Here is a 17295-nt window from a genome sequence, read left to right on the forward strand (position 1 = left end):
CCCCCAGCCCTCTTGTAGTACAGAAGGAATATGTTTCTCCATGGCCCGGGTGGGAAAGGGTTAACACAGTTTCTTGGGCGGTCCTAGCAGCTCCATAACTAATGAGTCTTCTGCAAGGGGGAAAGAAGGTTCCTTTTCTTGGCAAAACAAATTCACATCCACCTTGAATAGAGGCTATTCCTGTCTGTGGGAGGGGGCAGATCGCCAGTCTTAGATCCTTCTAAGCTTGAGATCTGCCATGACCCACAAAGGGCCAGACCAAATGATTTCGCGGGCCTTATATGGCCCCCGGGCTTGACGTTCCCCACCCCTGCCCTATTCCTTCAGTAGCATGAGATTCTTCTCTGGGTCCACCTGCAGATAAATATTATGCTGGGACAACATTGTTATCTGCATTAAGGACTGATCAGGGTTTCCACTTAAGCCAGAATTTGAAGCCATATTATGAATTCATATTCTGGGTTAAGATGAAGCACTGGTGATTTACCCCTAACATTGGTTAAGATTGCTTCCAACACAGGGGAAGAATTTCATTTTTGAACAGGGAACACACAAATTTTGGCCCACTCCCGATTCCAGTGCCATGGTGTTAATATAGCTGCACTTGTCCCAGCACCAAAGATATCAGTAAGTAAGAAATAATACTGACACCAGAAGTGTTGGGTATTTGTGGGAAGATCATAGTTGAGAGGATAGCTGTAGATTCAGAAAGACAAACACGGATTCTTAGTTTCAGAAGTTAATTATAGCGTAGTAGTTCTGTTTCTCAAAAAAAAGTCCAGACATCCATTGACATTGACACCAATTATTAGAGGGCATTAGGTTCCAGGAAATAGTAAAGGTGTATCAGCCCTTGGGTTTTCCTGTTCTATAGAAATGAAGGGTTGCTCCACCCTGCCTCTTTTTTAGAAGGCATAATAAAATCTATGGGTGACATAGATGTACCTATGATGCTTAAAATTCCAAACTTTATTCAGTTATGGAAGGTGATTAGGAGTGCCTTTATTTCTAGCTGGTGGTTATTTATCAACTTAGAGTAAAAATTGAGTAAGAACTTCCCTTGTGCTTGTGATGTTATCTTTTGTAAATTTGATATTGCTGTATTACTAGTCATTTTTATTAATTGGCTCATTTATTATAAAAACACAGAACTTTACTGGGCAGATCATTATCTGTTATGAAAAATGGATACCTAGTCATTGGGAACTACATGCTTGGTTTGTGTACATATTTTGTCAATTGTTAATGTTTTCCTGTTAAATGAATACTGTTACAGTAGAGAGCACGACACTGCTTTAGACTTGAAAGACATGGTCTGTAACATTTACAGTTTGTTTCCTTCTTTTGGTACTGTGTTACTAGAAAAAACAAGAAGTACTGTAGCAGCTGCTTTATAAAAGAATATATTTTCTTCTGTATTATGAGGCCAAATTATTTTTCATAATAGGTTATATTTTCTTTCACTTCAAGAGGCATACTAATCCAGATTTCTTGCATTATTTTATAGACTGTACTCCAAATTTGGCTGAAAATGTAGAAGCCTTTTCACATGCCTCATTTAATATTCAGTTACCATAGAAATTTGCTGATACTGAAGTACCTACTGCTGCAGCTGGAATTCAGGCATTGTTAATGGTTCAGTTCTTAGAAGCCTATTACCAGGGCTCAGGAGTTCAATGTGATAACTGAAGTGAAGTCATAACTCTCAGCTTACTTATGCCAGAACAGTCCCATTTACTTCTTTAAGGTTTTCAGTGTAATTATTTGTGATCTAGTGAGTAGGTTATGGGCTAGACCTAGCTGTTGGGAACCTTCTCTCTTGCTTACTCTTCTACCCATTCCTCTCTTCTCCTTAGAGTAGGGGCATTCACACAGAAATAGTTGCAACCAGGAGACAAACTGCAGTAGCATATAGCGTGGTGCTTGTAGTATTCTAGTAGGGATTTGAAGACACATTGATATAAATATAGTGTAACTGTATGCAGACAAATATTTGTCAGGGAAGTTCAAATTAATGTGAGCAGCCCCCATCCCTTTATGGTCTTCAAAAAGCTCTTACTAACACTTATTGCAAGATCTACTGTAGTTGACAGGCTCAGAATAAGACATATCTTATTGACTTGCAAAAGGATGGAAACTAAAAAAAGTTTCCAAATGATCAATACTGCAAAAACCATCAAACCCAATTTACAGCAGAAACATCCAGTCAACTTCCAACCTTTTCCTCCCCACTGTCCCCACTCCACAATAGACCAGACTAGGTTGCAAGTGCCAGTAGCAGGGAGATGCATGGGAGAAAAATGTTTTTAGGTCTAATGACCTATGCAAACCAGCAAATAACTTTCTGCAAGATAACAAATATCTAAGAATCTCAAACCAATGAGATCTGAGATAATTCACCCCCCCAACAAATATAGTGATTGGTTTAATTCTCAGTATAGTCCTGCAGAGACATCTACAAATTTACTGGTTCACGAAACCTAGCTTGTCTATCTGTGCACATCTGTGGAAGATACTTGTGGCCCCAAAGAGGGAGAAACCCACCTTTTTGTTATACTGCTTCTTGGTTGCCTTGTAGAGATTCTTATTCATTACAAATGATTAGACAGGTGGCAATTTTTGTCTCTTCCTGAGGAGCAAACTGTACACTACATACAGAAAGATTTTTGTGAAGTTCCGTATTTTTCGCTCTATGAGACGCACTTTTTTCCTCCTCAAAAGTGAGGGGAAATGTCTGTGCGTCTTATGGAGCGAATGTGCGCACAGAGCCGGCTGGGTGCGCTGGAATGACGCGAGCCGGCTCTGTGCTCCCCGTTCCAGGGCGCCCAGCCGGCTCTGAGCGCCCTGCCCGCCTCCCAGCTGGCCGTTGGGGCGGGGAAAGCCGGCTCGCATCGTTCCAGCGCGACGCGCACGTGCCCAGCCAGCATTCGCTCCATAAGACAAGTTTTTAGAGGAGGAAAACAAGATTTTTTCTTGTTTTCCTCCTCTAAAAACTAGGTGCGTCTTATGGAGCGGTGCGTCCTATGAAGCGAAAAATACGGTATTTCAGCTAAATACAGAACTACAAAATGCCAGCTTGAACAGTACCTGCTGTGGCAGGCTACCTTCTTTTTTTTGTAGATTTTGCAGAGTATGATCTTCCTGCTTCCATCTTCCACTGCAGCCCCTCCCCAGTTTTGTTCCTGAGCCCTGAAATTGTTCTCGGTGGAATGGCACAGGGAGAAAAGTGGGTTTGACCTCTTACTTTCACAAACAGAAATGCCATTTGCTGGAGGAACTGTTTGGTTAGATACAGGCTCATGGTGGAAGTGTTCATGGAACAAATGTCTCCCCTTTCTCCCTTCCTTTTCCAGGCTTCTGTAAAGCTGCACTTGTGGGTTTGAGGACCACTGAGAACAGATGGGTGCAGCATCAGTAAGTGCTGCATCCTGAAGAGAAATCTGCAGAAATCATTTCCTCCCCTCTTGAGCTACTGCCAATGGAATAATTGCTTGTGCACAGGAAGGGGATGATTTCTGCTGATTTTTTCCCTTCTAACCTCAGTCCCGGCACCACATCCAACTCTGTTCCTGTGGCTCCTGAACCCATGGAGCAGTTTCTGGGAGCTGCATAGGCATTGGAAAGATCTATTCATTGATTTCTTTCCATTCATGGTTCATAGAATCCAATCTTGTGTAATTAATTGATATGAATCCACTGTGTTCAGTATTCTGTATTTTAATGTTCAGAACAGAAGGAATAAGCATATTGTGTTTTTATTAGGATGGTTTTTGTTAGGAGACCTGTGTTGAATCAGATTTCAAAGAGGATGTTATTGTTTATAGTTAGAAGATATCAAGTAAAGCCACAAGAGCCGGCGTGGTGTAAAGGTTAAGGTGCCAGAATAGGACCTGGGAAAACTGGTTCATATACCCATTCGCGCCATGGAAGTTTACTTGGTGATCTTAGGCCAGTCACACACTCTCAGCCCTGACCCTGGCTAGTATTTGGATGGGAGACCTCCAAGGAATACCAGAATCATGACGCGGAGGCAGGCAATGGCAAACCACCTCCCAACATCTCTTGCCTTGAAAGCTCAACCCTACAGGGTCGCTATAAGTCAGCTGTGACTTGATGGGGAGGGGGGGAAGTAAAGCTGCATATGTGATCAGTTTTGAGCAGTTTTGTTTCTTAATGCTGCAGTCTTAAACACGTGAATGCTGTTGAAATGAGTAAAAATTTACTTCCAGGTAGTTCAGTTAGGGTAATTCTTATTTAGAATGTGAGTGTTATCTCTTAATAGAAATATTGAATTGTAACAATAACATAGCTGCAGTCAGCTATATGATTTTGGAATATCTAATATCTAATTTGTATTAGAAATCTAGTATCTAATTTGTATGAAGTTAAGATAGCTATAGAATAACATAAAAACTGTAATAGGGTTATTAATTAGCTTGGCCTGTAAAATGCAAAGATTCATGAAACAATGTTCAGCTTTGTTCTGTTTTCAAACCACTAACTAGGAATTGGCTCATACCTTGAATAAATATACAATTTAATTAAGACAACCTGATAAATTTTTCCAGCAACATTACATTCCATCTTATTCTCAGGGCTATGCCGGTGCTAATCCTATGTTGGTAGTCCCAATGTAGTCTTTCATGTTTTTTTTTTTAAGTTTTTACAGCTCTCAAAGAAGTAATTTTTGCTCAGTAGTAAAAAAAAGATTCATAAAGTCATGGAGTATTTGCAGCCATCCTGAGAAGTAGAGGAAACTGCTACAATTTGCCACTGTTTTTAAAGAGGCTTTATAAATGCTTCTGAGGTATAGTGTGAGAATACTCAGCCCCTAAAGAAACATATCTGCATATACATATATGCACAGTTTTTAAAAAAATCACATAGAAGCATGAGCATGGTAGAAGGGAATTGTTTTACTCATAGCCAGTTCTATCTGGCATTGGCCAGAAAACTATTTTTGGCCCTGTGACTTGTTGTCAACCAACCTGCCCCACCTGTCATTTTAGGTGTGTAGGGAGGGCAGTAAATCACACTTTCAAATTCCAAAGTGTAGTATGGTGTTTTGAGTGCTAGGAAGATGTAATTTCTGTTCTCTGGAAGTGCATCATTGTGGGAAACTTCTGAATTCATTCAAGAAATGTATAACAACCACTTTTTACACAATAAATGTAGTTACCTAGAAAGATATTATGTATTTTGTTAGGGATAGGAGATGCAAGAACGTTATTGGTTACTGCTAGCAATGCTAAGTTCTTTTCTTGGAAGATGTGTATATGGAAGGAAGGGGGAAGCGAACAGGTTTTTTCCCCCCATCTAGGGCTAGCAGTGTCAGGTGGATAAGGAAACATCTGTGGAGAGAATGTAATTATGGAGAAAACTAGTGAAATATTGGAAACCTCAAGGCTAAAATCTGGAGAACTCAAATGTACTTAGACAGTTTGTTTGTGTGAACAGCGTCATGGAGATGTGAAGAGTAAAGCAAAATAACACTTGGTTTTATTAAATCTGTAGATTCTTTTTGTTTAAAAAAATATCTGACACATTTTGTTAAGTCAAATCAGAGTGGTATTCTAATAATGCGATCCTAAGCAGAATCCTAGCTGATTCTACTGTCAAACAACTCTTACTTAAAAAATTTCCCCCTAATATCCAGCTGGTACCTTTCTGCCTGCAATTTAAACCCATTATTGTGAGTCCTTTCCTTTGCTGCCAACAGGAACAGTTCCCTGCCCCTCCTCTAAGTGACAGCCCTTCAGATACTTAAAGAGAGCAATCATGTCCCCCCTCAACCTCCTCTTCTCCAGACTAAACATCCTCAACTCCCCAGCCTTTATTCATAGGGCTTGGTCTCCAGACCATCCTCGTTGTGCTCTTCTGCACCCGCTCAATTCTGTCCACATCCTTTTTGAAGTGAGGCCTCCAGAACTGCACACAATACTCCAGGTGTGGCCTGACCAAAGCAGTGTACAGTGGAACTATAACATCTTGTGATTTGGATGTTATGCCTCTGTTGATGCACGTCAAATTCTGCTTCGGATTGCATTGTAAATATGCAGGATTCTATTTAGAATGTGTAGGTAGAGAATTCCTACCTCCAGTTAAAGTGATGCATTGTATTATAACTGAGAACACAACTAGCTTGAAGTGTCCACATTGTTAAATTCATTTTTTTCAATATAGCAATCACTAATTGTCAAATTTAATTTTAGATAAATGAATTGGTGGATGCCCGAGATGACACTATTGGATCCTGGTTTGAAGCTCATATAGAAAATGTTACTCGAGCAACAAAAGGACATAAAAATGGAAAAGCTCAAGGAAAGAGTGGCAGTAATTACAAAAGGACTAATGGAAATTTAAGTCAAGATCACTCTAGAGAAAAGACAAATAATTTGGACAGTACACCTTCCACATCTTATTCAGATTATATGGACAATGATGAAGATATTATTTATCATATCAAGTATGATGAGTAAGTGCTGCTGATATTATTATGAGGACACATGTGAGTTTATATGGTTTGTATAAACTAAGAATTTTCCAAGAAGTTGGCATCCTTAAGAAAACAAGCTCAAATTTTAAGTTTCTAAGGAAGCAGAATTTTAAAGGACATAAAACATTTTGTTGATTATCCTGTTGATTGACTGCTATTTGGAAATCTGCTTAAGTATTCAGGAATGTTTGATGCTGGAATTTGAGAATTATCTTTTGGAGCCATGAGAGAAACCCTTAGATTGGGTTTCATAATTTCTCATGGGGTGCCTGTTTGCCTCACATTGGGCTGGTGTTTTATTCCATTTTTTCTTGTGGGAGACAGTTTAGGGTTCCTCCTGGTTGTATGAAAGATGGAGTCTCTCTTATGCCCATCAGGTACTTCTGCATCTGAGCTGATGTAGTATGCTTTCTCCTGTATCCTTTTTACATCACATGTCCCTTGGAGTCCTAGATGTTTTGGGGTATCAAACTGTTCCTGAGGGTCATATTTGGCCTTGGAGCTTTTAAGTTGCTGGTTCCTTTTAACTGATTTATGATATCTGCTTTGGGCCCCTGTTATGCTTCTGTCAATGTTCTAGGCAAAGCTTCAGAGGAGAATGATTCTCTTAATTTAATACTGATGTAATATAGTCCCCCCCCCAAATGCTAAGCAAACTTCATAGTCATGGGATAAGAGGACAAGTCCTCTTATGGATTGAGAGCTGGCTAAAAAATAGGAAGCAGAGAGTAGGAATCAATGGTCAGTTCTCACAATGGAGGGATGTGAGCAGTGGGGTCCCTCAGGGATCTGTGTTGGAACCGGTGCTTTTCAACCTGTTTATCAGTGACCTGGAGCTGGAGATGAACACCAAGGTGGCCAAGTTTGCAAATGACACCAAATTATTTAGGGTGGTTAAAACAAAATCAGATTGTGAAGAGCTCCAAAAGGATCTCTCCAAACTGGAGGGAATGGGCATTAAAATGGCAAATGAGATTCAATGTGAGCAAGTGTAAAGTGATGCATATTGGAGCAAAAAACAAAACAAAACCCAGCTTCACATATACACTGATGGAATCTGTGATGGCAGCGAAAGCCCAAGAAAGGGATCTTGGGGTGTAAATGTTTATTGATATGGCACCAGCCAGACAATGGGATCTTGGGGTGGTAATGGATAGCGTGATGAAAATGTCAACCCAATGTGCGGCTGCAGTGAAAACGCAAAATCCATGCTGGCTATAATTAGTCAAGGAACAGAGAAAACTGCCGCTATCATATCACCCTTGTACAAATCTATAGTGAGACCCCACTTGGAATACTGTGTACAGTTCTGGTCCCCACACCTAAAAAAGGATATTGCAGAGCTTGAAAAGGTGCAGAAAAGAGCAACCAAAATGGTCAGGTGGCTAGAGCAACTGTCCTATGAGGAGTGGTCAAAACTCTTAGGGCTGTTTAGCTGAGAAAAAAGGCAGGTAAGGGGAGACATAATAGAGGTCTATAAAATTATGCATGGTGTGGAGAGAATGAACAGGGAGAAGCTTTTCTCCCTCTCTCACAATACTAGAATGCGGGGTCATGTGCTGAAGCAGAGTTTGAGAGACTCAGAACAGACAAACAGAAGTATTTCTTCACATAGCTCATAGTTAAATTGTGGAACTCCTTGCGCCAGGATGTGATGATGGCTGCCAACTTGGAAGGTTTTAAGAGGGGAGTGGACATGTTCATGGAGGATAGAGCTATCCATGGCTACTAATCAAAATGGATACTAGTCATGATACATACCTGTTCTCTCCAGTATCAAAGGAGCATGCATATTATATTTGGTGCTTTGGGTGACGATTCCGGGCCCCAAAGGTAATTTAGTACTGGGGACGTTATATCGGCCCCCTGACCAAAAGGCCCAGGATGCTCTTGAGATGGAGAATGAAATCTGGGAAGCATGTAAAGGTGATGAAGTAGTAATAATGGGAGACTTTAACTACCTTATTATAGACTGGATAAATGTATGCTCCAGTCAAGCCAAGGAGACTGTGAAGAGCTCCAAAAGGATCGCTACAAATTGGAAGAATGGGCATTAAAATGGCAAATGAGATTCAATGTGAGCAAGTGGAAACAGGGAGAAGCTTTTCTCCCTCTCATAATACTGGAAAGCGGGGTCATCTGCTGAAGCTGGAGGGTGAGAGATTCAAAACTGATAAAATGAAATATTTCTTTACATAATGTATAGTTACATTTTGGAACTCCCTGCCCCAGGATGTGGTGATGGCTGCCAACTTGGAAGGCTTTCAGAGGGGAGCGGACATGTTCATGTAAGAGAGGAGTATTCATGGCTATTAGTAAAAATGGATACTAGTCATGATGCGTACCTATTCTCTGCAGGATCAGAGGAGCATGCGAAATATATTAGGTGCTGTGAAACACAGGCAGGATGGTGCTGCTGCAATTGTCTTGTTTGTGGGCTTCCTAGAGGCACCTGGTTGGCCACTGTGTGAATAGACTGCTGGACTTGATGGACATTGGTCTGATCCAGCATGGCTTCTCTTATGTTCTAACACAGGCAGGATAATGCTGCTGCAATTGTCTTGCTTGTGGGCTTTCTAGAGGCACTTGGTTGGCCACTGTGTAAACAGACTGCTGGACTTGATGGACCCTGGTCTGATCCAGCATGGCTTTTCTTATGTTCTTAAGTAAAATATTTAATGTCAATATGTGACTCTGCTAATATTGTAAAGCCACAACCACAGAACAGACTCTAGTTCTTGCAGTAGATAGGGAGTGTCCAGTGTTGACATCTGAGGGTGTAGGGGTCTGTTCTTGTTGATCTACTTACCGGAACAATGATCTGGTCTTTAAAAGTTTAACTACATAAATGTGAGATGTTAATACAGTGTTATTATTTAGGGAACCCTGACAAATCACAAATTTAGATGTCCATGATTGACAGTAATATATATACCGTATATACTTGGGTATAAGCCGACCCGAGTATAAGCCGACCCCCCCCAAATTTGAGGCCAGAAAAGGGAATTTCTTATTGACCCACGTATAAGCCAAGGGTCAATAAGAAATTCCCTTTACCGGTAATGCTGCGCTCTAAAATGGCAGCCGCCATTTTAGAGCGCAGGGATGATCTCGTCCCCGCCGGCCTCCCGGGCCCTCCTGACCCACCCTGACCCCAGTGCCATCCAAGGGGGGGAGGGGCAAGAGCCCCTGAACCCCCTACTCACCGGGAGAGGCGGCGAATCGGCGGCGGCGCGGCCTTCCTGCGCCTGCAGGAGGTTCCCCCAGGCCGCTGCTGGCCGGAGGAAGCCGCGCGGGCCAGGCGGCGGCGCGGCCTTCCTGCGCCTGCAGGAGGCCCCCCCCAAGCCGCTGCCGGCCGGGGAAAGGTGCGCGGGCCTGGTGGCGATGGCGGCGGTGACAGCGGTAAGTTCCCCCCTCCCTCCTTTCTCCCTCCTCTACCGTATTGACCCGCGTATAAGCCGAGTTCGGCTTTTTCAGCCCTTTTTTGGGGCTGAAAAACTCGGCTTATACGCGAGTATATACGGTAATAGGCCTCTTTCAAAAGGTCTATTAATAGAGTAAAGCAGTAGTGCAATTACACTGTTCTGGAACAGTATTTCTTTTTAAAAAATATGTAATTATTTGGCAATAAACAAGCCATCTCTCTCATTACAAGGAAGAGTGAGAATCATGACTAGGTAGAAATTTAAACCCAGATCTGACATATCTTCAAAAACACTCCTGGAATATTGTACAGGAATGGTTGCATTGTAACAGTCATTCTGTTTAAATTGCACCATAGTTTTATCCTGAACCAATTTTTTGGAAAGTTTTATTTGTGGCTATAATGTGGGACTAGGAGAGGAGGGATTTACAAACATCTAAAGGGTAGTTCACCAATATAATCTGGAGAGAAGGGGGCGTTCCATTTCACTCAAACACAGTTTCTGGTTCAAATACAATATACAGTGTGGTGATAGCTTTTAACAGGTTTAAAATAAAACGTATTTTGTTTGTTGGCTTTTTATTTTTGAAGGAGTTAACTGTTCTCGATTGGTACATAAATACAAGACAATATCCTGTGGATACAGGACAAAAAGCTGCGTGAGTCAGGAGGCTGAAACAGAAAATCCTTGGTGTGAAATCAGCCTGTCTGATTCTCTTTTAAAGCTATCGATGCCAGTGGTCATCACAACATCCACAGGCAGTTAGTCCCACACTTTAATTCCTCATTGAGGAAAGAAATACTTTCTCTCTTCATCCTGAATCTATTGCCCATCAACTTAATTGGATGCCCAGTTAAGTTCTAGTGTTGTGGGAGAGGGATAAATAGTTCTCTCTGTCTACTTTCTCTACAGTATGCATAATTTAATAAACCTCTATCATGTCTACTTCTAGCTGCCTTTTTTCTAAACTGAAAAGGCCTTTCCTCATAAGAAAGGTGGTCCAACCAAGTAATCATTTTGGTTGTCCTCTTCTGTACTTTTTCCAGCTCAACAATATCTTTTTAAAGATATGGTTACCTGCTACATACAGCTATTCAGGGACAGTGCAACATTGGCTGTTTGATTTGCAGCACCTTTCCTAATAATCTGCAACATGAATTTGGCCTTTTTTTTGCTGCTGCTGCACATTGAGGTAACAAATCAGCCATTTTTCTTTGGGAGATGCTCACTACTAGTGCAAGGCATTGTTCTTTGACCTACTTGCCACCCTAAATGTCTTCACCAAATCCCTGAAAGTGGTTTGCATTATGTATTTGATCACGGATAACCATCTTTTCATGCATAGATAATAGGCTTTGTCTCATTTCCCCTTTGTCCAAAATGTCTAAACTGTTGGTTGCCTTCTGTGTTCCTTGGATCTGCATGTCAACTAGAAGTGCCATTCTTACCTAGTAAAAACAGGATGCCAGTTTCTATTCCTCTCATCCCCAAAGTCATCCGGGAGGTAGGGAATTTATGAATTACATCCTGATAATTTCTTGCTGGTGTAGGAAACCTTGGTTTACCATAGCTGTCCAAATGCAGATTCTGTACTCATGATTCTGGATCTCCTGTCCCACAACACAGCAGGATCCTTCACCCAAACTCTGATGGACCAGACTTAATGGCCTGGATGATACTTCCGGACCATTTCATTCGATGCCCTGAGGGGAGATACTTCTGAATGCTAGGAGACAATTTGCTAGTTTGGTTCTGCTTTCAAATCCATGCTTCAACACCAAGATGGGATCCATATCACTCCCAACTGTAGATTACATTCTTTAAGCTTGGCACACTCAACAGTCCATCTAGCTTGCCAGTTCAGCTTGCCAGTTCAGTTTACCACCCTTTCATCCAGAGACACTTGCTGTTGACCCAATCTTTTGGGAAGCAGTTCTTCAAAGACCTCATTAGGCTCCATCCCTCAGTGACAAGCAGATTAATTGGTCAGCATTTCCCTCCCTGCCCTGGGTAAACTGGTCTTGGACATGGCATCCTATGATGCCCTCTTTATCAGAGTGAGAAAGGAACATTGGAGTTACTGTGCTAGTGCATTCTATTCTGAGTTGATGAGGTCATTTTACTCCACCCAGACTTAAAGTCGGAATGAAATTATCTTTTTTCTCACTGATGGTCCTATTCATTCTGTGTGTATTTGCACTTAAAATTTCAGTGTAGTCAGGCTGGGCTTTAGAAAAGGCAATTTTAACAAACTTAAACTTATCAAAAGTTCTAGCCCGGGGGAGGGCGGAGTAGAAGTACGAAAAAATAAATAAATATGCTGGGTAGAATCCCATGGTCAGAAATGCTTGAGAAGGGAGTTCAAGAAGGGTGGGAGTTTCTTAAAAGCAAGATATTGAAGGCGCAATCACAAACGATTCCAATGAAAAGGGAAAATGGGAGGAGCCTAAAGAGGCCAAGGTGGCTCCATGTATAGCTGTTTAAATATTTGAGAAATAAAAAAGATTAATTTAGGAAGCGGAAAAAGGGCCTTATAACCAAGGATGAATAACCTACAAATAACCAGTGCTTGTAGGGAGAGTGCTAGAAAAGCTAAAGATGCTAAACACAACAAGTTTAAATTTGTTTAAACAAGTTTAAATTTAACAAAATTTAAATTTAAACAAGTTTAAATTTAACAAAAGCTAAAGCTAAAGATGCTAAACACTTCTTTGTTCTTTTTCTTTAAACACAAGTAAGAAAAAGAACAAGGAAGTGGGAGGCCCATTGCGGGGAGAGGAAAGTGGATTTTTAACAAGTGATGAAGAGAGGGCAGATCTCAATTCCTATTTTTCCTCAGTCTTCTCTTGGAAGGAAAATGGTGCTGAACCTGGCAAAATGAGAACACATGATGAGGGAAGGGAGTTGCAGCCTAGGATAGGCAAAGGAGTGGTACATAAGCACCTAATTTCTTTAAATGAAATTAAGTCCTCATTTGCAGATGAATTGCATCCAAGGATACTAAAGGAACTTGCTGATGTAATTTCAGAGCCTCTGTCCATTATTTTTGAGAATTCTTGTAGAACAGGTGAGGTGCAAGAAGATGGGAGTCAGACAAATGTCCCCATCTTTAAAAAGAGGGAAAGGGAGGATCCTGGTAACTACTGATGCATCAGCTTTATATTTATACCTGGAAAGTTTTTTGAACAAATAATCAACAGTCAGTCCTTGAGCATTGAGAAAGGATGGCTGTGATTACTAAGAGCCAGCAGGGTTTCTCAAGAGCAAGTCATGTCAGAATGACCTTATCTCCTTTTTTGAGAGAGTTACTACCTTGGTGGATCAGGGAAATGCTGTGGACCTAGTTTATCATGACTTTAGTAAGGCTTCTGATAAGGTTTTACATGATATTCTTGTACATGATGGGAAAATATAGTATGGATTCTCTTACTGTTCGGTGGATCTGTAACTGGTTGACAGATCACACTCAAAGTGTGCTTGTTAATGGTTCCTCATCCTCTTGGAAAGGAGTGATAAGAAGTGCCTCAGGGATCCGTGCTGGGCCCTGTATTGTTCAACATCTTTATAAGTGATTAGGATGAAGGAATAGAGGGGATGCTTATTAAATTTGAGGATGATACTAAATTGAGTGGGGTAGCAAATACAGTAGAAGACAGAGTCAAGATGCAGGATGATCTTGACAGGCTGGAAAACGGCTAAAACTAACAAAATGAATTTCAACAGAGATCAATGTAAAGTTCTCGCTCTGAGGGAAGGGCATCTTGAAAGCTGTGGGTGATTCCTATTGCACTCTCAGTGAAACAGGACTAGATCTTAACTTCCTGTCTTCCTGGGTGGGAATCCACCCATTGATCTCAGTTTCCATCCTGCCTCAACAGCAAGAGCAGCTTTACAGCGTTTCTTGGTGCTGAGAAATAGTTCTTAGGAAATTTCTATTCTCTCTTTATTCCTTGTCTACTGCCCTTCTACTTTGCCTGGCCTTAACCTTGCTGTTACTATCTAGCCTTCTTCGTCCTTCTATGCAACCTTTTTTACCTTTCTCTTCTGACTGCACTGAAGAAAAAAACGGAACCTCAAAATGGCAACCACCAGAACACTGAGGGATGATGAATTCCTCTCTGAGGAGGATTTTGATGCAAATCTTGCCTGGCTACCATGCAATTGGGTGATTCCTTTAACAGCCACTGCTGCGGACTCAGAGGAAGAAAAGGTGGAGGCCAGGCCTAGCGCGCCCAAAGATCTTGCAACAATGAGTCGATTTTAAAAGGCACAAAAAAGGCCTCAGGTGGCAGATCGGCCCAGACATCGGCACAAGCAGCTCCACTCTGCGGGGAAACAGCTGGGTTTGCCTCAGATCAGATTGCTACCGTCTGCTCCAAGAATGCAGAGCCCGGTAATGTAAACCCAATCCCTTCTTTTGAAGCAGTGGGAGGATGGCCAGTTTCAGAAGTGGATGTTGCTTTGGAGAAACGTTGTAAACGTTCCTTTGGAGAAACAGCTTCAAGCCCTGCGGGCTTTTCACACACCTGCCTTTTGTCCTCCCTCTGTGGGACCCATTGAGTCCCTGGGGAGTTTTCCCCATTCATCAATACCATCAAAGGGTTTATCCCCAAGGAGAGGATCAAGCAGGGAACACTAGATCCTGGCCTACAAAGGCTGCTATGAAAGTTCCTTATCAGTCAGAGGCCACTAGAGGCAAGCACAACCACCATGCTAACGAGCAGGCCTCAGATGATGAGGAAATGGAGGAGGGCGAGTTCGTCTCTGGAGAAGAGCCCACTGTTGTGGAAGACAGGATCTGCCTGAGGGACGGTCTTTTCTGCTATCCAGGCTGGAGAATTGGGCTAAAACTAATAAAATGCACTTCAGCAAAGATAAATGTAAAGTTCTACATTTAGGTAGGAAAAATCAAATGCTTAAATATAGGATGGGGAAGACTTGTCTCAGCAGTAATATGTGCGAAAAGGAACTTGGGGTCTTAGTAGACCAAACATGGACCATGTGTCAGCAGTGTGATGCTGTAGCTAAAAAGGCAAATGCGATTTTGGGCTGTATCAACAGAAGTATAGTGTCCAGATCATGCGAAGTGATGGTATCACTTTACTCTGCTCTAGTTAGACCTCACCTAGAGTATTGTGTTCAGTTTTGGGCACTGCAATTTAAGCAAGATGTAGACAAGCTGGAGTGTTTCCAGAGGAGGGCAACAAAGATGGTGAGGGGTCTGGAGACCAAGTCCTATGAGGAAAGGTTGAAGGAGCTGGGTATGTTTAGCCTAAAGAGGAAAAGACTGAGCGGGGATATGATAACCATCTTCAAGTACTTGAAGGGCTGTCATATAGAGGATGGTGCTGAATTGTTTTCTGTTGCCCCAGAAGGTCGTACCAGAACCAACGGGTTGAAATTAAATCAAAAGAGTTTCCGTCTAGACATTAGGAAGAATTTTCTAACAGTTAGAGTGGTTCCTCAGTGGAACAGGCTTCCTTAGGAGGTGGTAAGCTCTCCTTCCCTGGAGGTTTTTAAGCAGAGGCTAGATGGCCATCTGTCAGCAATGCTGATTCTACGGCCTTAGGAAGATCATGAGAGGGAGGACATTTTGGCCATCTTCTGGGCATGGAGTATGGGTCACTGGGGCGTGTGTGTGGGGGAGGTAATTGTGAATTTCCTGCATTGTGCAGAGGGTTGGACTAGATGACCCTGATAGTCCCTTCCAACTCTATGGTTCTATGATTCTGGAACAGTTATTATGTACTACCAGTTTCTGTTTTAGATCCAGTAAATGGATAAAAATGGTCTTATCTTTAGTTTCTAATTAGAAGAGGGTGGGAATAAATGGAAGTATTTTCTAAAAATACTTAATTTCAGGATAGATTTGTTGCAAGCTTATGTAGGGTTAACATTTTTTGTTTGCATCATATTCTAGGAATGTTCAAATAGAGTCTGTGGTCAAGGAAAACTGGAGTCTTTCTTGATGGGTAACCAGTTGCTAAGAAAGGTTTCTATAGAGATGGAAGATCACATGAGAGTTCTGCTGTTAGCATTAATATTTAAAATTAGCAGGTTTAGCAGGATTAAGTTTTTACAGAACCTCTATGGTGTAGTATTTTTTTTTAATTTTGCTGTTTTAGTTTCATCTACATATATTAAGACTTCATTCTTTCATTAGGTACACTTTTCTAATAAAATAATCTTGGTACCTTGTAACACATTTTTCTAGAAACTTAGTTACAGTTTCAAATGTAATATAATCAGCAGTAATCACAAACTGTTAAAGTCAGTGAGAAATTTGTCATAGTTTTCAATGTCATTTGAATTGCATCCATTATTCGGTCAGATTAATCAGGTAGGATAATTAAACTTGGTATTCATATCCATGTAACTATTTCTTTAATGTTTTGCTAGGTTTATAATGCTTCACAAGGACAATATACGAATAGAATAGGAATCATCGAGTTGGAAGGCACCACCAGGGTCATCTAGTCCAAGATGGCAAAAAACAAACAAACAAACAAACAACCTCCAGGATCCCTGGCCAATCTGGCCTGGACGAAAATTGCTTCCTGACCTCAAATGGCGATCAGCACTATCCTGGGCATGCAAGAAAGGGCCACAAGAGACAAACACTGATACAAACCTTCCCTCGCAAGAGAAGACTGAGGGAAAGTAGGAAATGAGCAGTTCTGCCCTCTCTTCATCACATGTTAAAAATTCACTTTCCTCTCCCCGTAATGGACTTATCATAGCCATTAATGCATGGCCACTTTGTCGCTCTATTCTCCAGGGAAAGTAGCGAATCAGTGAGGTCAAAATGCACGTGCTTCGCCCACACACATGTTCAACCCTCCCCCTTTCGCTACATTCCCGGGTTTTCCTGTTCCTCTGTTGTTGCAGTCTAAATAGAAGGCGCACAACAGAGAAAGGAGTTTGCCCGTGAGTTCTCAGCACCTGGGTCGACTCCCGACCGGGAGACTTCCAGGCCCCGACAGCAGCAGTGGCGGCTCATTCCCCCACCCTCTTACTCATACTGAACTTTAGCTTTCCTAACACTCTCCCTATAAGCACTGGTTATTTGTTTATATTCATCCTTGGTTATAAGGCCCTCTTTCCACTTCCTAAATTAATCTTTTTTCTTTCTCAGATCCTTAAACAGCTGTTTCGGGAGCCACCCTGGCCTCTTTAGGCTCTTCCCATTTTTCCTTCTCATAGGAATCGTTTGTGATTGCGCCTTCAGTATTTCATTTTTAAGAAACTCCCACCCTTCTTGAATTCCCTTCTCCTTAAGTATTTCTGACCATGGGATTCTACCCAGCATAAGTTTGTTTGTTAAAATTATCTTTTCTAAAGTCCAACCCGACTACATTGAAATCTTAAGTGCAA

General features: G+C 41.6%; 1 protein-coding gene across 1 annotated transcript in view; it reads left to right on the plus strand.

The window, feature by feature from the left end:
- LOC130492917 (E3 ubiquitin-protein ligase UHRF2-like) overlaps positions 1 to 17295 on the plus strand; it is a 113617-nt gene that overhangs the window by 29547 nt on the left and 66775 nt on the right. The window contains exon 3 of the mRNA XM_056866690.1: positions 6213 to 6475. Within this exon, the coding sequence (XP_056722668.1) occupies positions 6213 to 6475 (263 nt within the window). The remainder of the gene's footprint in view (positions 1 to 6212; positions 6476 to 17295) is intronic.

This window comes from Euleptes europaea, unplaced genomic scaffold (assembly GCF_029931775.1).
Source record: "Euleptes europaea isolate rEulEur1 unplaced genomic scaffold, rEulEur1.hap1 H_2, whole genome shotgun sequence".
Classification (NCBI taxonomy): domain Eukaryota; kingdom Metazoa; phylum Chordata; class Lepidosauria; order Squamata; family Sphaerodactylidae; genus Euleptes; species Euleptes europaea.